Raw genomic sequence first — 26,654 nt, forward strand, 5'->3', positions numbered from 1 at the left:
GGTATTTACCCAAAGAGGCTTAAGCAATCAGATTTCGTCAGTCTTTTCCTACACAAGCGGTACTCGAAGCCCCGCATGGTTATTACCAGGCTTAAGAGCACAGAATGATCTAACTACAGTGTGTGTAGCCTCCTGCCTTTCCCCATAATGTGAATGGATATGAGATTTTTTTCCAAGAAGGTTCTTGGAGGTCTCCCTCAAAAAGGATGTGAGGGGCGGAGCGACAGAACCTACTGAATTATGTTCCTAAATCTTGTTAGTATACACTCCCTTTGATGATCATGTAGGTCTGAACATATCCCATTAGGCTACGTCCTCACTGGTCTTTTCCCATAGGTTATATTGTGATGCAAAGAAAAGCCTGTTTTCTTTTGACCTAAGGCTACATTTTGTTGTGTTACAGCCTGGATTTAAAATGGATTACATTGAGACTTTGTGTCACTGCCTACACGCAGTACCCCATAATGTGATCGTGTAGTTATGTTTTTAGAAATGATTACAAATGAATATAAAATTAAAAGCTGAAATGTCTTGAGTCAACCCCTTTGTTATGGCAAGCCTAGATAAGTTCAGGAGTAGAAATGTGCTTAACAAGTCACATAATAAGTTGCATAGACTCACTCTGTGTGCAATAATAGTGTTTAACATGATTTTGAAGGACTGCCTCATCTCTGTACCCCACACATGCAATTATCTGTAAGGTCCCTCAGTCGAGCAGTGAATTTCAAACACAGATTCAACCACAAAGACCAGGGAGGTTTTCCAGTGCCTCTCAACGAAGGGTACCTATTGGTAGATGGGTAAAAAAAAAAGTTATTAATTACACTTTGAATGGTGTATCAATACACCCAGTCACTACAAAGATACAGGCATCCTTCCTAACTCTGTTGCCGGAGAGGATGGAAACCGCTCAGGGATTTCACCATGAGGCCACTGGTGACTTTAAAACAGTTACAGAGTTTAATGGCTGTGATAGGAGAAAACTGAGGATGGATCAACAACATTGTAGTTACTCCACAATACTAACCTACATGACAGAGTGAAAATAAAGAAGCCTGTACAGAATACAAATATTCCAAAACATGCATCTTGTTTGCAATAAGGCACTAAAGTAAAACTGCTAAAAATGTGGCAAAGAAATGAACTTTATGTCCTGAATACAAAGCGTTATGTTTGGGGCAAAGAGTACCAGTCGTCATATTTTCAAGCATGGTGGTGGCTGCATCATGTTATGGCTACGCTTGTCATCGTCAAAGACTAGAGTTTTTTTAGAATAAAAAGAAACGGGATTGAGCTAAACACAGGCAAAATCCTAGAGGAAACCTGGTTCAGTCTGCTTTCCAACAGACACTGGGAGACAAATTCACCTTTCAGCAGGACAATAACCTAAAACACAAGGCCAAATATACACTGGAGTTGCTTACCAAGACGGCAGTGAATGTTCCTGAGTGGCCTAGTTACAGTTTTGACTAAATTGGCTTGAAAATCTATGGCAAGACAATGTCCCTCTAGCAATAATCAACAACCAACTTGACAGAGCTTGAAGAATTGTAAAAATAATAATGTGCAAATATTTTACAATCCAGGTGTACAAAGGAACAGGATGTTGTCATTACCATGGTGATGCAATTCACTGACAAGGATTCTAGTGAAGCCCTTGGAGACTTACCCAGAAATACTCATAGCTGTAATCACTGCCAAAGGTGATTCTAACATGTATTGACTCAGAGGTGTGAATACTTATGTAAATTATATATTTCTGTATTTCCTTTACAATACATTTGCAAACATTTCTAAAAACAAGTTTTCACCTTGTTATGTGCTGTTGTGTGAGAAAAATCTATTTAGAATGCAGGCTGCAACATAACAAAATGTGGAATAAGTCAAGGAATATGAATACTTTGTGAAGGCACTGTAACTCTTCAGAATATGAGTCAGATTCAAAGGATGTGTCATATTCAATGGCAGGTCCAGTTCTATCATACAGCTATGGTGTTTTCCTTCTATTTGGCCCATCTCTGACTACCCCTCCAAAAGCAGAAGAAGATGTGGACTGGTGGCATTGTGATAGGTACACACACACACACACACACACACACACACACACACACACACACACACACACACACACACACACACACACACACACACACACACACACACACACACACACACACACACACACACACACACACACACACACACAGTGGCAGATATTAATCAGCCAGTCTGACTCATCAATACATGCTCCCTCTGTTTTTAAACCCTTCTAATCTTGAGGAATCATGGAGACAAAAAGAAAGGGAGAAGACGAGGAGGGGAGAGGGGGATAGAGGGTAGGAATCTCAGACCATTATCTAGACTAGACCATATAGACAGCCATTATCTAGACTAGACCATATAGACAGCCATTGAAAGCTCTTAGAACACAGAGACTCCGACATACATGGTGTGACAGGACCACAATAGGCCCTGATCACTAAGCTAGATGGAAATAGGATGTTGTCATCACCACTGTGATGCAATTCATTGACAAGGATTCTAGTGAAGAAATAGTTTATATATGGCAGACGGGTCACACAGAGATTCAATCCCCCAGCGCCTTCTGACCTCTGAAATGGCCACCACATTCTAACATTAACTGACATCAGCATCCACTTTCTAGCAGGCATCATACACCCGTGAACCCAAACGAGTCTGGGTTGAACATTTATGACATATTTATGAGCTCTCACTCCATATGTAAAATATGCTCCTGCAACATCTTTAGAAGAACACCGTAGGAACAGAAACAATAGTCTTCCATCCTACATCGGTTCTCTCCTACCTGAGGACCAATGACGTAGGTCTGGAGAAAGAGATACATTCTAAATGTCCTCTCAGTCAATTTCAGTCAAAGTACGTATGATGTGTCAAAAAATACAAAGGCAGCTAAAAATAGACGGTGATGGAAATAAATCTGGCGAATCACAGCAGTGTGTGTGTGTGTTTGTAACTGTGTGTGTGTCTGTGTGAGTGTGTGTCTGTGACATATCACTGCTGGAACATGAGTGGATTATCTTCAGGGAATTTCAGCAGCAGAGAGAAGAACTCTCCCAAGGGATTTATTGCTTCAGAGTGACACCCACAACGACAGGGCCTGTCTGTCTAGTATGTATGTATGTATGTATGTATGTATGTATGTATGTATGTATGTATGTATGTATGTATGTATGTATGTATGTGTGTATGTGTGTATGTGTGTGTGTGTGTGTGTGTGTCTAGTGTGTATGTGTTTGCTTCCTTGCGTCTGTCTGTGTGTCTGTGCAGCACATATAACATGGCCAACACATATAACATGGCCAACACATATAACATGGCCAACACATATAACATGGCCAACACATATAACATGGCCAACAGATATAACATGGCCAACACATATAACATGGCCAACAGATATAACATGGCCAACCCATATAACATGGCCAACACATATAACATGGCCAACAGATATAACATGGCCAACACATATAACATGGCCAACACATATAAGATGGCCAACACATATAACATGGCCAACACATATAACATGGCCAACAGATATAACATGGCCAACAGATATAACATGGCCAACACATATAACATGGCCAACACATATAACATGGCCAACACATATAACATGGCCAACAGATATAACATGGCCAACACATATAACATGGCCAACACATATAACATGGCCAACAGATATAACATGGCCAACAGATATAACATGGCCAACACATATAACATGGCCAACACATATAACATGGCCAACACATATAAGATGGCCAACACAAAGAAGATGGCCAACAGATATAACATGGCCAACAGATATAACATGGCCAACACATATAACATGGCCAACACATATAACATGGCCAACAGATATAACATGGCCAACACATATAACATGGCCAACAGATATAACATGGCCAACAGATATAACATGGCCTACACAAAGAAGATGGCCAACAGATATAACATGGCCAACAGATATAACATGGCCAACACAAAGAAGATGGCCAACAGATATAACATGGCCAACACATATAACATGGCCAACAGATATAACATGGCCAACAGATATAACATGGCCAACACATATAACATGGCCAACACATATAACATGGCCAACAGATATAACATGGCCAACACATATAACATGGCCAACAGATATAACATGGCCAACACATATAACATGGCCAACAGATATAACATGGCCAACACATATAACATGGCCAACAGATATAACATGGCCAACACATATAACATGGCCAACACATATAACATGGCCAACAGATATAACATGGCCAACACATATAACATGGCCAACACATATAACATGGCCAACAGATATAACATGGCCAACACATATAAGATGGCCAACACATATAACATGGCCAACACATATAACATGGCCAACAGATATAACATGGCCAACAGATATAACATGGCCAACACATATAACATGGCCAACAGATATAACATGGCCAACACATATAAGATGGCCAACACATATAACATGGCCAACAGATATAACATGGCCAACAGATATAACATGGCCAACACATATAACATGGCCAACACATATAACATGGCCAACACATATAACATGGCCAACACATATAACATGGCCAACAGATATAACATGGCCAACACATATAACATGGCCAACAGATATAACATGGCCAACAGATATAACATGAGGCAGAACAATCAGTTCCTCTGATATAGAGACTGATGCTGGTTATTTTATCTTGTCTGGTTACAGCCTCAGATCTCTGTATCCTCCTTATCCTGCTCACAGGGGAGAGGGGCCCAGCTTGTCCCAAATGGTACACTATTCCCTTTATAGTGCACTACTTTTGACTAGGGACCATAGGGCTCTGGTCAAAAGTAGTGCACTATAAAAGGAATAGGGTACCATTTGGGACGTAACCCAGTCTCGCAGCATGATCACTGGGTACCATACCATCTCCATCACCAGCCTAGCATCTCTGTCTGACAGAAACGTCATCCAGCCAGCAATGATCTGACTACCTACTGTAAAGCTATTCAGAAACAGATCTATCTACACTGAACAAAAATATAAACGCAACATGCAACAATTTCTACGATTTTACTGAGTTTCAGTTCATATAAGGAAATCAGTCAATTGAAATATAATTCATTAGGCCCTAGTCTATGGATTTCACAGAACTGGTAATACAGATATGCATCTGTTGGTCACAGATACCTTTAAAAAAAAGTATGGGCGTGGATCAGAAAATGTGTCAGTATCTGATGTGACCACCATTTGTCTCATGCAGCGTTACACATCTCCTTCTCATAGAGTTGATCAGGCTGTTGATTGTGGCCTGTGGAATGTTGTCCCACTCTTCTTCAATGGCTGTGCGAAGTTGCTGGATATTGGTGGGACCTGGAACATGCTGTTGTACATATAAATGCAGAGCATCCCAAACATGCTCAATGGGTGACATGTCTGGTAAGTAGGCAGTCCATGGAAGAACTGGGACATGTTCAGCTTCCAGGAATTGTGTACAGATCCTTGTGACATGGGGCCATGCATTATCATGCTGAAACATGATGTGATGGTGGCGGATGAATGGCACGTCAATGGGCCTCAGGATCTCGTCATGGTATCTCTGTGCTTTCAAATTGCCATCGATAAAATTAAATTGTGTATGTTGTCCGTAGCTTATGCCTGCCCACAATATTACCCCACCGCCACAATGGGGCACTCTGTTCACTACGTTGACATCAGCAAACCACTCACCCACACAACACCATACATGCTGTTTGCCATCTGCCTGGTACAGTTGAAACCGGGATTCATCCATGAAGAGCACACTTCTCCAGTGTGCCAGTGGTCATGGAAGGTGAGCATTTGCCCACTTTAGTCGGTTACGACCCTGGTGAGGACAAGGAGCATGCAGATGATCTTCCCTGAGACCGTTTCTGACAGTTTGTGCAGAATAATGGTTGTGCAAACCCACAGTTTCATCAGCTGTCTGGGTGGCTGGTGTCAGATCATCCCGCAGGTGAAGAAGCCGGATGTGGAGGTCCTGGGCTGGTGTGGTTAAAATGGGTCTGCGGTTGTGAGGCCGGTTGGATGTGCTGCCAAATTCTTTAAAACGACTTTGGAGGCAGCTTATGGTAGAGAAATGAACATTCAATTCTCTGGCAACAGCTCTGGTGGACATTCCTGCAGTCAGCATGCAAAGTGCACACTCCCTCAAAACTTAAGACATCTGTGGTATTGTGTTGTGTGACAAAACTGCACATTTTAGAGTGGCCTTTTATTGTCCCCAGCACAAAGTGCTCCTGTGTAATGATCATGCTGTTTAATCAGCTTCTTGATATGCCACACCTGTCAGGTGGATGGTTTATCTTGGCAAAGGAGAAATGCTCACTAATAGTGATGTAAACAAATTTGTTCACAGAATTTGAGAGAAAAAAGATTTTTGTGTGTATGGAAAATTTCTGCGGTCTTTTATTTCAGCTCATGAAACATGGGACCAACACTTTACATGTTGGGCTTATATTTCTGTTCAGTATAGGTTGCACCAGCTGGTTTTTTAAACTGTAATACTAGGACTACATGTGCATCTTGCAGTTCAGATTGAGAGTGGCTGGGGATTTCAGCCATAGAGCTATATGGATTATAGCTAAGTTCCACTGTACTGGCCCACTGCTGTAGAGAAACAACCAGTTTGATGCTCTCATAGAGAGCGACTGATACAATGAACTGACTGACTGACTGACTGACTGACTGAGTGGCTGACTAACTGACTGACTGAGTGGCTGACTAACTGACTGACTGAGTGGTTTACTGACTGACTGACTCACTGAGTGGATGACTGACTGACCGACTGACTGACTGAGTGGCTGACTAACTGACTGACTGAGTGGTTTACTGACTGACTCACTGAGTGGATGACTGACTGACTGACTGACTGACTGAGTGAGTGGCTGACTGACTGACTGAGTGGTTTACTGACTGACTGACTCACTGAGTGGATGACTGACTGACTGACTGACTGACTGACTGAGTGGCTGACTAACTGAGTGAGTGGCTGACTGACTGACTGACTGACTGAGTGGCTAACTAACTGACGGACAGACTGACTGGCTTACTAACTAACTGACTGACTGACTGACTGACTGACTGACTGACTGACTGACTGACTGACTGACTGACTGAGTGAGTGAGTGAGTGAGTGAGTGAGTGAGTGAGTGAGTGAGTGAGTGAGTGAGTGAGTGAGTGAGTGAGTGAGTGAGTGAGTGAGTGAGTGAGTGAGTGGCTGACTGACTGACTGACTGACTGACTGACTGAGTGGCTAACTAACTGACGGACAGACTGACTGGCTTACTAACTAACTGACTGACTGACTGACAAACTGACTGGCTTACTAACTGACTGACTGGTTGGCTGAGGGATTTTCTCCTCTTCTTTTCTGCAGCTGCTGTTTCCTGCTGAGATAAAGACTAGTTACCCACAATATACTCAGTAATGATGTTAGCATTGGGGCTACCAGCTGGGTTTGGGAGAGGTGGGGAACAGAGAGGGAGGGAAGGAAGGGCAGAAGTTAAGGATAAAAGGAGGAGTAGAGAAAATTAGGGGGAGAGGGAGGGAAGAGAGGGAAAGGGAGGTGAGAAGTGAGATGGAGAGAAGGAGGAGACAAGCGAGGGAAGGAACATGGGAAGGAGAAAGAGAGAGAGGGAGGGATTGGTAGCACTGCAGACTAAAGGTCTGACTGTAAAAGAGAACAGACATTGTGCATCATACTCTGTTTGACAGAATTATGTAAACAAAAAGCTCATTCCTGCTACTCGACACATCTTCATGTGCATGAGAACAGAAAGAGACTCCAAATATGATAACTTTTTCATACATTACACTCAAATCTGACTCCCCTACACAAGTATCCACTCCAGATTGGTAAACTGTAGAAGTCATAGTGTTCTCCCCTCTCTCTCCCTCTAACACACAGACTGGGAATCTCTCCCTCTAACACACAGACTGGGAATCTCTCCCTCTAACACACAGACTGGGAATCTCTCCCTCTAACACACAGACTGGGAATCTCTCCCTCTAACACACAGACTGGGAATCTCTCCCTCTAACACACAGACTGGGAATCTCTCCCTCTAACACACAGACTGGGAATCTCTCCCTCTAACACACAGACTGGGAATCTCTCCCTCTAACACACAGACTGGGAATCTCTCCCTCTAACACACAGACTGGGAATCTCTCCCTCTAACACACAGACTGGGAATCCCTCTCACTAACACACAGACTGGGAATCTCTCCCTCTAACACACAGACTGGGAATCTCTCCCTCTAACACACAGACTGGGAATCTCTCCCTCTAACACACAGACTGGGAATCTCTCCCTCTAACACACAGACTGGGAATCTCTCCCTCTAACACACAGACTGGGAATCTCTCCCTCTAACACACAGACTGGGAATCTCTCCCTCTAACACACAGACTGGGAATCTCTCCCTCTAACACACAGACTGGGAATCTCTCCCTCTAACACACAGACTGGGAATCCCTCCCTCTAACACACAGACTGGGAATCCCTCTCACTAACACACATACTGGGGCTTGCACTGCACCCACTGGGCAGAGGAAGGCCAAAGACGATGATGTCACCGCCAAAACAATGCCTCATTCAGCTAGGGGCGGGTGGGCAGGAAGCAGGCTCTCGCTTAAACGACAACATCTGCAGAAACAGAGAGAGAGTGCGAGACACACAGAGAGAGAGAGAGACAGAAAGATAGAGAAAGAGTGCGAGAGAGAGAGAGAGAGAGACAGACAGACAGAGAGATGCTCTCTATGAGAACTATGGCTCATAAATTAAATACACTGAGCATGTATGATTTCTTTTCTCCCACCATTCTGGAATTCAGAATGATCTCTAATGCAATCAGTTCTAGAATTCACCACAACAGCAGCCTTTAGAATTCTGTCTGTCAGACTTTCTAGAAAGAGGCACTTAGCTCCATGATATCCTGCACTGATTCAGAAGTGGAACACCAAGTGATCAGCAGAACAATTAGACAGTATCCCAGCAGACTGCAATGATCTCTGACAATCTGACACTATTTGAAACATACGACCCAGAGACTGTGGTCCTGTGGGGATAGTAGAATGGCTCCTGAGCTATGTCCAGGTCTCATGTTCCCATGTGTTTCACATTACCACGCTACACTAGTGGCTGAGTGGAGCTAGAGGACATGAGAGAACATAGCTATGTGATAATGGACCTATTTGACAAATTGAAAGGTTTTTGACATGAACTCAGATTCAAGTATTGCATTGTATATGAACTAGATCTAGCATGCTTTCTCTGGGAGTTGATTACATATAGTATTTTGTATAATTATTTTGTGTAAGTTGAGTGTGCTGTGCATAATCTCAACTCTAGAGTCTAAATAGACCTCCATATCCTGCAGCATTGGACCTGTGACCCCAGCCAGACACAACCAGTGGGAGGAGGACAGTATGAACAGAACTATCAGCCAGACCCCTCTGTTAATGAACCTCAGCCTGCCTGGTCATCTCACTCATGCCCCCTGCTGGATGGGACTTGGACCAGTAGAGGCTTAATTACAGGACATTACACTGTAGTTGAAGTCCCTTTAACTCCAAAGTGAGCTTCACTAGACATGCTTTAGTATTGGATAGGCTAGAGACTTTTCTTGAATGATGTCTGAGTACTGCACTTTGATACACCTAAATCAAGCCTGCTTTCATGGTAGACAACCAGACACAACCTGTGAGAACCTACCACTGACCCACTCAACCTAACCCTAACCCTAGTCATAACCCTAACCCTAACCCTAACCCTAGTCATAACCCTAACCCTAACCCTAACCCTAGTCATAACCCTAACCCTAACCCTAACCCTAACCCTAGTCCTAACCCTAACCCTAACCCTAGTCCTAACCCTAACCCTAACCCTAGTCCTAACCCTAACCCTAACCCTAACCCTAGTCCTAACCCTAACCCTAACCCTAACCCTAGTCCTAACCCTAACCCTAACCCTAACCCTAGTCATAACCCTAACCCTAACCCTAGTCATAACCCTAACCCTAACCCTAACCCTAGTCATAACCCTAACCCTAACCCTAACCCTAGTCATAACCCTAACCCTAACCCTAGTCCTAACCCTAACCCTAACCCTAACCCTAGTCATAACCCTAACCCTAACCCTAACCCTAGTCATAACCCTAACCCTAACCCTAACCCTAGTCATAACCCTAACCCTAACCCTAACCCTAGTCCTAACCCTAACCCTAACCCTAACCCTAGTCATAACCCTAACCCTAACCCTAACCCTAGTCATAACCCTAACCCTAACCCTAGTCATAACCCTAACCCTAACCCTAACCCTAGTCATAACCCTAACCCTAACCCTAACCCTAGTCATAACCCTAACCCTAACCCTAACCCTAGTCATAACCCTAACCCTAGTCCTAACCCTAACCCTAACCCTAGTCCTAACCCTAACCCTAGTCCTAACCCTAACCCTAACCCTAACCCTAACCCTAGTCATAACCCTAACCCTAACCCTAACCCTAGTCATAACCCTAACCCTAACCCTAGTCATAACCCTAACCCTAGTCCTAACCCTAACCCTAGCCCTAGTCATAACCCTAACCCTAACCCTAACCCTAGTCATAACCCTAACCCTAACCCTAACCCTAGTCATAACCCTAACCCTAACCCTAACCCTAGTCATAACCCTAACCCTAGTCCTAACCCTAACCCTAACCCTAGTCATAACCCTAACCCTAACCCTAACCCTAGTCATAACCCTAACCCTAACCCTAACCCTAGTCATAACCCTAACCCTAACCCTAGTCATAACCCTAACCCTAACCCTAGTCATAACCCTAACCCTAACCCTAACCCTAGTCATAACCCTAACCCTAACCCTAACCCTAGTCATAACCCTAACCCTAACCCTAGTCATAACCCTAACCCTAGTCATAACCCTAGTCATAACCCTAACCCTAACCCTAGTCATAACCCTAACCCTAACCCTAACCCTAGTCATAACCCTAACCCTAACCCTAACCCTAGTCATAACCCTAACCCTAACCCTAACCCTAGTCATAACCCTAACCCTAGTCCTAACCCTAACCCTAACCCTAGTCCTAACCCTAACCCTAGTCCTAACCCTAACCCTAACCCTAACCCTAACCCTAACCCTAGTCATAACCCTAACCCTAACCCTAACCCTAGTCATAACCCTAACCCTAACCCTAGTCATAACCCTAACCCTAGTCCTAACCCTAACCCTAGCCCTAGTCATAACCCTAACCCTAACCCTAACCCTAGTCATAACCCTAACCCTAACCCTAACCCTAGTCATAACCCTAACCCTAACCCTAACCCTAGTCATAACCCTAACCCTAGTCCTAACCCTAACCCTAACCCTAGTCATAACCCTAACCCTAACCCTAACCCTAGTCATAACCCTAACCCTAACCCTAACCCTAGTCATAACCCTAACCCTAACCCTAGTCATAACCCTAACCCTAACCCTAGTCATAACCCTAACCCTAACCCTAACCCTAGTCATAACCCTAACCCTAACCCTAGTCATAACCCTAACCCTAGTCATAACCCTAACCCTAACCCTAGTCATAACCCTAACCCTAACCCTAACCCTAGTCATAACCCTAACCCTAGTCCTAACCCTAACCCTAACCCTAGTCCTAACCCTAGTCCTAACCCTAACCCTAGTCATAACCCTAACCCTAACCCTAGTCATAACCCTAACCCTAACCCTAGTCATAACCCTAACCCTAGTCCTAACCCTAACCCTAACCCTAGTCCTAACCCTAGTCCTAACCCTAACCCTAGTCATAACCCTAACCCTAACCCTAACCCTAGTCATAACCCTAACCCTAACCCTAGTCATAACCCTAACCCTAACCCTAACCCTAGTCATAACCCTAACCCTAGTCCTAACCCTAACCCTAACCCTAACCCTAGTCATAACCCTAACCCTAACCCTAACCCTAGTCATAACCCTAACCCTAGTCCTAACCCTAACCCTAGTCCTAACCCTAACCCTAACCCTAGTCCTAACCCTAACCCTAACCCTAGTCATAACCCTAACCCTAGTCATAACCCTAACTTTAACCCTAACCCTAACCCTAGTCATAACCCTAACTTTAACCCTAACCCTAGTCATAACCCTAACTTTAACCCTAACCCTAACCCTAGTCATAACCCTAACTTTAACCCTAACCCTAGTCATAACCCTAACTTTAACCCTAGCCCTAGTCATAACCCTAACTTTAGCCCTAACCCTAGTCATAACCCTAACTTTAACCCTAACCCTAGTCATAACCCTAACCCTAACCCTAGCCATTACCCTTACCATTACCCTTACCGTAACTCACTCAACCCACCATGTTTTCCCACCGTTTTGCCCCTACCTTGCTCTCTTACCTCATTGAGTTGGGTATAGCTCCAGAGCCCTCCACTCCCCCCTGGGTGTCTGTATGAAACCCATTAGGGATGTCCCACCGACCAGGCTGGCTCAGTACAAACTCTGACTTCGTCCCGGTGATGGTGGTCCTTAGTGGGCTTCCTCCAGGTTCAGGCCCAGGCCCTGCAGCACTCTCCCCAGCCTCAGGCTCTCCTTGCTGGGCCTCGGTTCCAGCCTCACTCCCCTCCTGCTCCATGACGGTGGCTAGTTCTAGCTCCAGAGGCTCAGGGCTCTGAAGGAAGTACCTCTGCTGAATAAGGGGGGTGAGCGGAGCCTCGAAGCTGACGCAGCTGTCTGTCTCGTCTGTGAGTGACAGGACATCCAGAGAGTCCAGACTACTGTAGCACGTCCCCCCGCGGAGAAGCGCAGACTCAACGATACGCTCAAACGTTGAGCTGAAGCCATCCTTGTTGTCCACCGTGTTCTTCTCCCTCTCGCCCTCCCCCTCTTCCTCATCTTCCTCTTCCTCCCTCTCTATGGCCACAACGTGCTCCACGATGCGTTCAAACACAGATCTGAAACTGTCCTGGTTACCCCTCCCATCCCCTTCCTCCTCCTCCTCCTCTTCCTCCACCTCTGTGTCCGCCAGCTCTACGGAACACTCGAAGGTGGAGCTGAACGTGTCCAGGTGTTCCTGGATGACCTCTACTAAGCCGCATCCTTCTCCCTCATCTTCATCCTCTTCATCATCCTCCTCTTCATGCCCTTCGATTCCGTTCTCAGGTCCTATCCCGTTCTCCAGCCTGTATGGAGAACATGGAGTGTCATCAGAATACAACTTTTATAAAACAGCTACATATTAAACTACACACTCACCCTCCGCATTAACACACTCATCTCAGTCTGTTGACGGATGTTCTATAAATGATCCCACCTATACATTCACTCATGACCACACTAGTCAAGGTCTGCTCATGTCTGTTGTACTGACCTGATTATGTCCAGAGACTGCGGTGGGTCTGGTAAGTCCTGGTCCTCTTCCTGGTTCTCAGGTGGTGGTAGTGGTGTTAACTCCTCCTCCTCCTCCTCACAGCTGGGCTCGCAGGCTGGTTCTGCCTCCTCTGTGGCCTCTGTGTTCATGTTATCCCCCTCCTTCTCCACCTCCTCCACTCTCTCTAGTTCTCCATCTGTCTGACCATCCTCTGAATCTATCCTCTCATCCCCCAGCCCATCTTCTTCATCACTTGTCTCTGCCATACTCTCTCTCTCTTCATGCACCTCTCCTTCTCCCTGCATCACTTGTTCCACTCCCTCACCTACCTCATCACCCTCTCCCTTTCCACTTTCCTCACCTTCTCTTTCTCTGTGTACTTCCCCTTCTACCGTAACACTTCCCTCCCCTTCCTCCTCATTGGTCCCCTCTATCCCCTCCACCTTCACCTCCAGACCTCGCCCCTCCAGCCCTTGGTCTGTGGCTGACTCCTCTGAAGGGTGGGCTGGGGTCACCTCCTGGATGTCCGGGGGTGTAGGGGGTTCATTCTGGTGTTGTCCCTGCCCCTCCTGGGTCATGGTGCCTGGGTGTCGGGGAGAGTCGTCTGGGGCCACGGGGGAGGAAGTGAGCTCTGGATCCAGGACCATGGAGGACAGACCGTCTTGGGGAGAGAGACAGAGGGGGAGAAAGGAAGCACAGGTGAAAAAGAGAAGAGAATAGAAGAAAAAGAGAGACAGAAGGGAGGGGGGATGGGAGGGAGGGGGGAGGGGTGGGTTGCTGTCTGATACAGTTCATTTCATTATTCTTAGCCTTAATTGTAATATGGAGGTCACCTTGGACAGAATCCCCCCTGTACTTGTGTGGGTGGGTGGGTGGGTGGGTGGGTGTTTGGGTGGGTGTGTACATGCTTGCCTGAGTGTCTATGTGTGTGTCTAGAACACTATGTCCTCTAAACCAGATGAGTCCAGAAGAAGCAGAAAAAGAGGCCAGAAGAAGGAGCGCGAAAGAGAGAGAGAGAGAGAGTGAAGGAAGATCATTTTAAAGCCCCTGCAGATCCATGTCAAAAGGGTCCCTCTTACAGAGTCATATTTTCTCCAGAGCAGCAGGCCTTTAATCCACACAGCTGCTGCTCTATTCCTCATCACATCTCACATTACATTACATCTCACATCACATTACATCACATTACATCTCACATCACATTACATCACATTACATCACATTACATCTCACATCACATTACATCACATTACATCTCACATCAAATCTCACATCACATTACATCTCACAGCTCACATCACATTACATCTCACATCACATTACATCACATTACATCTCACATCACATTACATCTCACATCACATTACATCACATTACATCTCACATCACATTACATCACATTACATCTCACATTACATTACATCACATTACATCTCACATCACATTACATCTCACATCACATTACATCTCACATCATATCACAGCTCACATCACATTACATCTCACATCACATTACATCTCACATCACATTACATCTCACATCACATTACATCTCACATCACATTACATATGAAATCTCATCTCACATCACATCTCATCTTACATCATATATCACATCAAACCTCACACATCATATCACATCACATAGCACATATCACATCACATAGCACATATCACATCACATAGCACATATCACATCACATAGCACATATCACATCACATAACACATCTCATCTCACATCACTCATTCACAGCTTTATTTTTCCTCTTTTCACAGCTGAATGGCTATCACAAACCACCCAGGTTAAGTGCCCTGCTCTGGGGTCCAGATGCTGAAGATCCACCGGGGCTTTAAACCTGCAACCTTCTGGACATCAGGCACTGGTTCCTATTGGAATATCAGCTGGAGATTGGGCAGCGAGTCTCACTCTTCATTGGTCTGGGTTGTGTTTCATTGGGCTGGTTGTATCACCAGCATACGATAATGTAGGAAATGTATTATTGGACTGTAATAATGTGATTTTGGACTTTTATTTTGGCAGTCAGTGTACCTGTTATTGTTTGGTGGTAACGCAATTGTTTACTGTACAGAGAACAAGGCTTTTGGAACAAAGTACTCTTCCTGAAATTATAGTAGATTTTGGAGGAGCCGCCATTCCATCTTCCCATTTATTGTTTTTAATAAAGACGGAGTCTCTGTGCGCAGACGTCACATTGCCTGCTGATTCATCAGCATTAAAACTACTTCAGGCTAGGGTCTATTTTTCTCCATTTCCGCCTGACTGACATGCCCAAAGTAAACTGCCTGTTGCTCAGGCCCTGAAGCCAGGATATGCATATAATTAGTACCATTGGAAAGAAAACACTCTGAAGTTTGTAAAAATTTTAAAATAATGTAGGAGACTATAACACAATAGATATGGTAGGAGAAAATCCAAAGAAAAACCAACTGGATTCTTTTTTTTTTGAGCCCATACTCTTCCAATGGAATGTATAGGAAAAAAAATTATATAGCTCCCAGTATGCAATTCCGATGGCTTCCACTGGGTGTCAGTAGTCTTTGTTCAAGGTTTCAAGTTTGTTTCTTCCAAAACAAGGAAGAATAATGAGTTTTAGTACAGGGACTCAGACTTGTAAATCAGTGTATGCGCGCATCTGTTAATATCGCTTTCCTATTGAACATACTTCTTTCAGTATGAAATATTATAGTTTAATTACCTTTCAGGGTGTCTGAGGATTCAATAGAAACGTATTTTGACTTGTTTGAAGAAAGTTTAGTGGTAGCTTTTTGGATTCCTTTCTCTGCATGTTGAACGAGTGGATTACTCAAATCGATGGTGCCAACTAAACTGACTTTTTAGGATATAACGGATTTTATCTAACAAAATGACACTACATGTTGTATCTGGGACCCTTTGGATGACAAATTAGAGGAAGATTTTCAAAAAGTAAGTGAATATTTAATCGCTATTTGTGAATTTATGAAACCTGTGCCGGTGGAAAAATATTTTGATGTAGGGCGCATGCTTTCGCTGTAAAGCCTACTGTAAATCGGACAGTGCAGTTAGATTAACAAGAATTTAAGCCTTTAACCGATATTTATTTATTTAATTTTTATTTCACCATTATTTAACCAGGTAGGCAAGTTGAGAACAAGTTCTCATTTACAATTGCGACCTGGCCAAGATAAAGCAAGCAGTTTGACACATACAACAACACAGAGTTACACATGGAGTAAAACAAACATATAGTCAATAATATAGTAGAAAAATAAGTCTATATACAAAGTGAGCAAATGAGGTGAGATAAGGGAGGTAAAGGCAAAAAAGGCCATGGTGGTGAAGTACATACAATATAGCAAGTAAAACACTGGAATGGTAGATTTGCAGTGGAAGAAAGTGCAAAGTAGAAATAGAAATAATGGGGTGCAAAGGAGCAAAATAAATAAATAAATAAATACAGTAGGGGAAGAGGTAGTTGTTTGGGCTAAATTATAGATGGGCTATGTACAGGTGCAGTAATCTGTGAGCTGCTCTGACAGCTGGTGCTTAAAGCTAGTGAGGGAGATAAATGTTTCCAGTTTTAGAGATTTTTGTAGTTCGTTCCAGTCACTGGCAGCAGAGAACTGGAAGGAGAGGTGGCTGAAGGAGGAATTGGCTTTGGGGGTGACCAGAGAGATATACCGTCTGGAGCGCGTGCTACAGGTGGGTGCTACTATGGTGACCAGCGAGCTTAGATAATGGGGAACTTTACCTAGCAGGGTCTTGTAGATGACCTGGAGCCAGTGGGATTGGTGACGAATATGAAGCGGCCAGCCAACGAGAGCGTACAGGTTGCAGTGGTGGGTAGTATATGGGGCTTTGGTGACAAAACGGATGGCACTGTGATAGACTGCATCCAATTTATTGAGTAGGGTATTGGAGGCTATTTTGTAAATGACATCGCCGAAGTCGAGGATCGGTAGGATGGTCAGTTTTACGAGGGTATGTTTGGCAGCATGAGTGAAGGAGGCTTTGTTGCGAAATAGGAAGCCAATTCTAGATTTAACTTTGGATTGGAGATGTTTGATGTGAGTCTGGAAGGAGAGTTTACAGTCTAACCAGACACCTAGGTATTTGTAGTTGTCCACATATTCTAAGTCAGAACCGTCCAGAGTAGTGATGCTGGACGGGCAGGCAGGTGCAGGCAGCGATCGGTTGAAGAGCATGCATTTAGTTTTACTTGTATTTAAGAGCAGTTGGAGGCCACGGAAAGAAGGAATATAAGACACTTCTATGTACCTAAATGTTTAATATCCATAATTTTTATGACTATTTATTTGAATTGGGCACCCTCCAGTTTCACCGGAAGTTGTCCCGCTAGCGGGACCCCTAGCCTTAATTAATAGACCGGCGGATAACCTACGGATTTACATTAGTAGGGGTAAGCAGATTTGCGGTACGTGTTGGAGCCAGTTGTGATTTGATTATTTTCTTACATTTATGTCTCCAACCTCCCAACCCTATGGACCAGGCTGAACCTCCCAACCCTATGGACCAGGCTGAACCTCCCAACCCTATGGACCAGGCTGAACCTCCCAACCCTATGGACCAGGCTGAACCTCCCAAACCTATGGACCAGGCTGAACCATCCAACGCTATGGACCAGGCTGAACCTCCCAACCCTATGGACCAGGCTGAACCTCCCAACCCTATGGACCAGGCTGAACCTCCCAACCCTATGGACCAGGCTGAACCTCCCAACCCTATGGACCAGGCTGAACCTCCCAAACCTATGGACCAGGCTGAACCTCCCAACCCTATGGACCAGGCTGAACCTCCCAACCCTATGGACCAGGCTGAACCTCCCAACCCTATGGACCAGGCTGAACCTCCCAACCCTATGAACCAGGCTGAACCTCCCAACCCTATGGACCAGGCTGAACCTCCCAACCCTATGGACCAGGCTGAACCTCCCAACCCTATGTACCAGGCTGAACCTCCCAACCCTATGGACCAGGCTGAATCTCCCAACCCTATGAACCAGGCTGAACCTCCCAACCCTATGAACCAGACTGAACCTCCTAACCCTATGGACCAGGCTGAACCTCCCAACCCTATGGACCAGGCTGAAGTAAAGAGCAGACTAAAATTAAAGGACATCATGATTGCCACATGAAGGACATACACACGAGTGACATGCCTAGTCACACACATTTATATAGATAGTATTATGTTATCACACACATCACTACACTCAAACGCAGACAACTAAAAGATTCAAACACATGGATGGATAGACATCAACATACAATGAAACACTTATGTAATCTATTTCTCACACACACACACAAACACACAAACACACACACACACACACACACACACACACACACACACACACACACACACACACACACACACACACACACACACACACACACACACACACACACACACACACACACACACCTACGCTCTCAGTCATGTTGTTGACAGTGTTGTTGAGTGTGACTCGCCAAACAGGAAGACAGCTATGTAGAGCAGCACTAAGAATCCAAACAGGAAGACAGCTATGTAGAGCAGCACTAAGAATCCAAACAGGAAGACAGCTATGTAGAGCAGCACTAAGAATCCAAACAGGAATACAGCTATGTAGAGCAGCACTAAGAGTCCAAACAGGAAGACAGCTATGTAGAGCAGCACTAAGAGTCCAAACAGGAAGACAGCTATGTAGAGCAGCACTAAGAATCCAAACAGGAAGACAGCTATGTAGAGCAGCACTAAGAATCCAAACAGGAATACAGCTATGTAGAGCAGCACTAAGAGTCCAAACAGGAAGACAGCTATGTAGAGCAGCACTAAGAATCCAAACAGGAATACAGCTATGTAGAGCAGCACTAAGAGTCCAAACAGGAAGACAGCTATGTAGAGCAGCACTAAGAATCCAAACAGGAAGACAGCTATGTAGAGCAGCACTAAGAGTCCAAACAGGAAGACAGCTATGTAGAGCAGCACTAAGAGTCCAAACAGGAAGACAGCTATGTAGAGCAGCACTAAGAATCCAAACAGGAATACAGCTATGTAGAGCAGCACTAAGAGTCCAAACAGGAAGACAGCTATGTAGAGCAGCACTAAGAATCCAAACAGGAATACAGCTATGTAGAGCAGCACTAAGAGTCCAAACAGGAAGACAGCTATGTAGAGCAGCACTAAGAATCCAAACAGGAATACAGCTATGTAGAGCAGCACTAAGAATCCAAACAGGAATACAGCTATGTAGAGCAGCACTAAGAGTCCAAACAGGAAGACAGCTATGTAGAGCAGCACTAAGAGTCCAAACAGGAAGACAGCTATGTAGAGCAGCACTAAGAGTCCCACTGCTGAGGAGCTGGCAGATGTGCACCTGTATCCAATGCCCATACCCCACATCACATTGTTATGCACTGTGTGTGTGTGTGTGTGTGTGTGTGTGTGTGTGTGTGTGTGTGTGTGTGTGTGTGTGTGTGTGTGTGTGTGTGTGTGTGTGTGTGTGTGTGTGTGTGTGTGTGTGTGTGTGTGTGTATGTGTGTGTGTGTGTGTGTGTGTGTGTGTGTGTGTGTGTGTGTGTGTGTGTGTGTGTGTGTGTGTGTAGAGCTGTAGCTTGATTGGCCGATACCCGCTAATGATCAAAATCCAGAAAAGAGACGTTAATTTCTACAACCACCTAAAAGCAAGTGATTTTCCAACCTTCCACAACAAAGCCATCACCTACAGAGAACTGAACTTGCAGAAGAGCCCCCTAAGCAAGCTGGTCCTGGGGCTCTGTTCACAAACACAAACAGACCCAACAGAGCGCCAGGACAGAAACACAATTAGACCCAACCAAATCATGAAAACAAAATGATAATTACTTGACACATTGGAAAGAATTTACAAAAACACAGAGCAAACTCGATTGCTATTTGGCCCTAAACAGAGAGTACACAGTGGCAGAATACCTGACCACCGCAACTGGCTCAAAATGAAAGAAATCTTTGACTATGTACAGACTCAGTGAGCATAGCCTTGCTATTGAACTGCTACTGAGAACTTCTACTGAGAACTCCTACTGAGAACTACTACTGAGAACTGCTACTGAGAACTGCTACTGAGAACTGCTACTGAGAACTCCTACTGAGAACTGCTACTGAGAACTGCTACTGAGAACTGCTACTGAGAAATACTACTGAGAACTGCTACTGAGAACTGCTACTGAGAACTGCTACTGAGAACTGCTACTGAGAACTGCTACTGAGAACTCCTACTGAGAACTACTACTGAGAACTACTACTGAGAACTCCTACTGAGAACTACTACTGAGAACTGTTACTGAGAACTCCTACTGAGAACTGCTACTGAGAACTGTTACTGAGAACTCCTACTGAGAACTGCTACTGAGAACTACTACTGAGAACTGCTACTGAGAACTGTTACTGAGAACTGCTACTGAAAACTCCTACTGAGAACTACTACTGAGAACTGTTACTGAGAACTCCTACTGAGAACTGCTACTGAGAACTGCTACTGAGAACTGCTACTGAGAACTCCTACTGAGAATTGCTACTGAGAACTACTACTGAGAACTACTACTGAGAACTGCTACTGAGAACTACCACTGAAATGTACTACTGAGAACTGCTACTGAGAACTGTTACTGAGAACTGCTACTGATAACTACTACTGAGAACTGTTAATGAGAACTCCTACTGAGAACTCCTACTGAGAACTGCTACTGAGAACTGCTACTGAGAACTGCTACTGAGAACTCCTACTGAGAACTACTACTGAGAACTGTTACTGAGAACTCCTACTGAGAACTGCTCCTGAGAACTACTACTGAGAACTCCTACTGAGAACTTCTACTGAGAACTTCTACTGAGAACTACTTCTGAGAACTGCTACTGAGAACTTCTACTGAGAACTACTTCTGAGAACTGCTACTGAGAACTACTTCTGAGAACTGCTACTGAGAACTTCTACTGAGAACTACTTCTGAGAACTCCTACTGAGAACTTCTACTGAGAACTACTTCTGAGAACTGCTACTGAGAACTACTTCTGAGAACTGCTACTGAGAACTGCTACTGAGATCTACTACTGAGAACTCCTACTGAGAACTACCACTGAAATGTACTACTGAGAACTGCTACTGAGAACTACTACTGAGAACTACTACTGAGAACTGCTACTGAGAACTACTACTGAGAACTACCACTGAAATCTACTACTGAGAATTACTACTGTCAGTGTGTCTCTATGTCAGTCAGTCAGTCTGTCAGTCAGTCTGTCTCATTGTCTGTTGTTGCTTTTCTTTTCCCCTTCTTTAATCTTTGTCTTCGACATAAATACTACTAAGATGAGTGTGTGTTTGTCTTTCTTGTCCCCCTCTTTCTCCCCCCTCTTTCTCCCCCCTCTCACAGCAAGCAAACCACATCACATACTGCAGTCATTCTGGATCTACCAAATGACCTACTAACCCTTTATATGCAAGCCACTGCACTGCAGCCAACACACACCCACACACACACACCCACACACACACACACGCACGCACACACACACACGCACACACACGCACACACACACACACACACACACACACACACACACACACACACACACACACACACACACACACACACACACACACACACACACACACACACACACACACACACACACACACACACACAATGCAGTAGACTGGCTATGCTGGCTGGGTGACAGTCATTCTTCCCCAGCACCGACATGTCACTGGTTCTTAACGCAGACGAATACTAACCGGCCTACTATCCACTATAGCCCAGTGAACCGTGCAGATCAGCATCTCACAAATCACCCTGATAAGTCACTTCTAGTGCATCAATGTCAGACGTCTTGTTGCACTGTGTCATTATAGCGCTTTGCAATGTCTTCATCAAATTCATTCCCTGGTATCAATCTTATTTATAACACCAACGCAACAAAAAAAATATTTGCTGCTTATTCACTTTTTTCCTATATACGGAAAAAGGAGGATGAGGGAGAGAGAGAGAAAGAAAGAAAGAACGCATGTTCGGCGGCGTCTTATGTCTGTGGGCTGGCTGGTGCAGGGGTGTCTGGATGTCTGACGCCTTGATTCTCAGGCTGAATTAATTTGCGAGAAGAGAAGCACTTGCCTTGAGAGAGACGGTTAACAATATGTCTCTAAAACAAACGTTTATTCAAATGAGCCCACGTTTTCAGGACAGGAGAATTGACGTCCCAATAAGCCTTATTAAATGGATTTAGACTAGACGAGTAAATACTATAATTAAGATAACAATGGCTCATGGTTCAGGGTTGAGAGGACTGTTATCAGGCACCTGTTCCAAACCACCCATCTCTTGCGGGACCGAAAGCACAGGGCAAACCTTCTCCAAGCCACACTCACGGAATGTGTGCCCTCGAATAGCATAAAAATACAGAAACACAGCACAGACTACTCACATAGTGCGAGTGTGTGTAGCCTATATCATTCGCACACACAGAACAAGAGCACAGCCTGGATGGAGTGATATTCTCCCAACCTCCTTCAGCAGTAACCATGACAACAGGATGGTTGAGAGACTGCTCGCGTTAAATGAGGCCGGTACTTTTCTTTTCCTCTCCAAAATAGACCTTGGTCGCTTTTGATGATCAACTCACTTGTCCTCCTAAAAGCGGAAAAGCTTTATTTCTCCCCCTGCCCAGTTAAGGGGAGACCCCCCCCCCACCACCACCACAAAACCCCATGGCCCACACACTGCATAGGATATTATGGACAAACAGAGAGCGTCCGAGACCCCCACCGTTACAAGGGCAGGAGGAAACATATATCCCCTTCCACTCTCCTTTATGCATTTGTGTCCTGGTACAATGACAGGGATTTTGGAGAGAAAGCCTTTCAATGATCCCATTCAATCGGATTCCAGATGTATTAATCGGATAGCTAGGCTATATAGGCTTTGGTTATTTATTGAATTAAATGATTTGTGCATACAAAATCTATCTATCTATAGCCTAGCTATAATGATATTAAATCCACAACAATATCAGTCATCCAATATTGCACTCACCAACAAAATGCGTTGAATCAAAGGTAGCCTGAAAAGCCAGTTCTGCACCGCAGGTTCGGGTTGTTTTCTCTCTCTGCCCATCCATCCACGCGGGGGAACATATATCGACCGATGGTCTGTTTTGTCCACGTCGTGCGGCGTCCTTCCCGACTGGTACGCTGTCTAGTCTGCGCTGCAAGCAACTCCTCGCCGCACGGGTTCTGGCGGTACAGTAGGCTAGTCTCGCCTCCACGCACTGGCTCAGGCATGCGGGAGGTCCAGCCGGCGGGAAACGTTGTAGACCGATTGCGCGTGGATGGGGGCGTCTCTGTGTGTGTGTGTGTGTGTGTGAGCGATCTAAGCGGATGGGCTGTCACGTCCCTCTCCTCCACTACTGCTGCACGCGAGGAGCATCTCTCTCCAATAAGTGTTCTTATTGGAGAGAGATGGGACTGTGGGACTGTCTGTCTCTCGGTCCTGTTGGTATCCGTAATGATTCGATTTACCACTAACTCAGGATGAGGAGGTTTTGCTTACATACAAATACATTTTTTCAGTAATTTGGCTATAGCTTACCTGAGGAAAGGGGCCTTTATCCCAGTGCCTTTATCCCAGTGCCTTTATCCCAGTGCCTTTATACCAGTGCGTTATAGCAGTGCGTTATACCAGTGCCAGCAGCATACCACCCTGCATCACACTGCTGGCTTGCCTCTGAGGCTTAGCAAGACTGGTCCCTGGATGGATTGGAGACCAGATGCTGCTTGAAGTGGTGTTGGAGGGCCAGTAGGAGGCACTCTTTCCTCTGGTCTACAAAACAATATCCCAATGCCCCATGATAGTGATTGGGGACATTGCCCTGTGTAGGTTGCTTTCTGTTTTCCAGATCTGTTTTCCAGATTGGACATGAAACGGGTGTCCTGACTCTCTGTGGTCATTAAAGATTCCATTGCACTTATCGTAGGGGTGCTAACCCCGGTGTCCTGGCTAAATTCCCAATCTGGCCCTCATACCATCATGGCCACCTAATCATCCCGAGCTTCCAAATGGCTCATTCATCCCCCTCCTCTCTCCTGTAACTATTCCCCAGGTCGTTGCTGTAAAGAATGTGTTCACAGTCAACTTACCTGGTAAAATAAAGACATTTAACCCAGTGTCAGCATATCAACAGAGATGACACATGCACTGGCAGATTATGTAAATCACTATAGGCTACATGGATATTTTATATGGTTTCTGTAAAATAGATCTGTTGCAGGCAGCTGTTGTGTAACCAAAGGGAAAAAAAGATGTCCCTTATAGAAATCAGTGGTAGGGTTTCTCTTTTAGTATAACAACAAGATATTTCACTATCAAATACCATGTTACAGGAAGTATATTTTATCTCAAACGTATTACCGGTATCTCCCATTGACTCAGACCGAGGCCTACCTGCAGCATAAATTGACAGGACTGAGGAGAATTGAGTTAAAACAACTTTTGACCCCTCCTGTGGTGTCATGGGATGTCATTAAATGTTTGTTCTCAGATGGATGTGTTGCGTAATACCTGTGACAGACAGGAGGGTTCAAAGTTCATGGGAAGGAACACTTTGGTCACAGTTTCACTGAGGAATGTTTAGGTGCTTTTATCTATGCTTTAGGTAGCTGGTTCTTACATAATCTCAGCACCCAGAACCAAATTAGCTAAGGTTGTGGGAAGATACTAGTCTGCATGAAAAGGATGTTGTTTTCGTTTTCCTGCAAGGGAATAAGATTGTAGGAGAAGAACAACACAGGTAATGTGTGGTTCAGTTAGTACGATTGTGGCACCAGCAACACCAAGGTCGTTGAGTCAATTCCTGTATGGATTATATATGTAACATTTATGCACTCACTGTACTGTAAGTCACTTGGGAGAAAAGCATAATCTAAGTGACATTATATTATTATTTAACACAATTACTGGAAGATGAAAGCATCGTCAATCTATATTACACTAGAAAGGATGACTTAGAAGGCTTGGATTACTTCACTGGCTGACAACAAGAGGTTGAGTATTGACTAATATAGAAGTAGCCGGTACCAATAATGTCCTTGCCATAGGAGTAGAGGACATCCCATCCCTCCCTCTATGCCATCCCTCACTCATTCTCTCTCTATCTCCCTCCCTCCCCTCCAAACACCTGCATCAGTGACGCCAAGCCAAAAAGCAGAACGAGGCTTCGTTCAGAAAGGCAAAGTTGTGTGACGTTCAAAGTTGTGTGACGTTCACCTGAACAATTAGCATTGTCCTTGCAACACCCTTTAAAGTGTCTCACTTTAGTTCTATGGGCACTTCTCAAGGCCATGTTCAAGAGCAGCTGTACTTTGCAGCATTCTGCAACCACACATTAGATTCTGCTTTAGTCTGTTTCCCTTTGTAAACGGTTCCAACCTGTGTATTGATCCTGGACGTACACCCCCTCGGTGATGCTGCCAACCTCTACAGTTTAATTTCATAGCCACCAGACACCTCGGCCAAGGAGGAACAGAGTAATCAATAAAACACGATGCTGTCCCGTTTGGTTCAGTTGGTAGAGCATGGCGCTTGCAATGCCAGGGTTGTGTGTTTGATCCCCTTGGGGTACCAGTATGAAAAATGTATGCACTCATAACTGTAAGTCTCATCTGCTCAATGAAAAAATGAAATGTATGATAGAGAGGGATTGAATAAGAGATACATCAGAGAGGAAGACTGATGGGTAGAGACAGAATTGAATAGGGTGAAGAATACTTGGTATTCATATAAAAAAAGATATAGAAGAGCTCTCCACAATGAATTTGAATAGAAAACTGGTAAAAATAGACTAGATCATGCAACCATGGAGAGGTAAATACCTTTCTACTTATGGAAAAATTACACTGATTAAATCTCAGTTTACTCACTTACTTATGGCGTTGCTTACTCCTGCTGATGAGCTTTTCAAATCATATGAGGAAAAAATATTTAGCTTTATCTGGGATGCTGAACCAGACAAGACAAAGCATGCCCATCTATATAATGAATATGAGCTGGGTGGGTTGAGATTATTACATGTACAAGTACTAAACTTCTCACTATAAATTTCGCTTATACAAAAGTTTTACTTGAACCCTAAATGTGTCACAGG

General features: G+C 44.5%; 1 protein-coding gene across 1 annotated transcript in view; it reads right to left on the reverse strand.

Moving 5' to 3' along the window:
* LOC106604400 (PH and SEC7 domain-containing protein 2) overlaps positions 1-23,860 on the reverse strand; it is a 38,544-nt gene extending 14,684 nt beyond the window's left edge. The window contains exons 1-3 of the mRNA XM_045717963.1: positions 23,549-23,860; positions 13,475-14,135; positions 12,504-13,286 (exon numbers count right to left, since the gene is read on the reverse strand). Of these exons, the coding sequence (XP_045573919.1) occupies positions 12,504-13,286; positions 13,475-14,135; positions 23,549-23,633 (1,529 nt within the window). The 5' untranslated portion in view covers positions 23,634-23,860. The remainder of the gene's footprint in view (positions 1-12,503; positions 13,287-13,474; positions 14,136-23,548) is intronic.
* Between the last annotated feature and the right edge of the window lie 2,794 nt (positions 23,861-26,654).

This window comes from Salmo salar, chromosome ssa05 (genome assembly GCF_905237065.1).
Source record: "Salmo salar chromosome ssa05, Ssal_v3.1, whole genome shotgun sequence".
Lineage (NCBI taxonomy): Eukaryota > Metazoa > Chordata > Actinopteri > Salmoniformes > Salmonidae > Salmo > Salmo salar.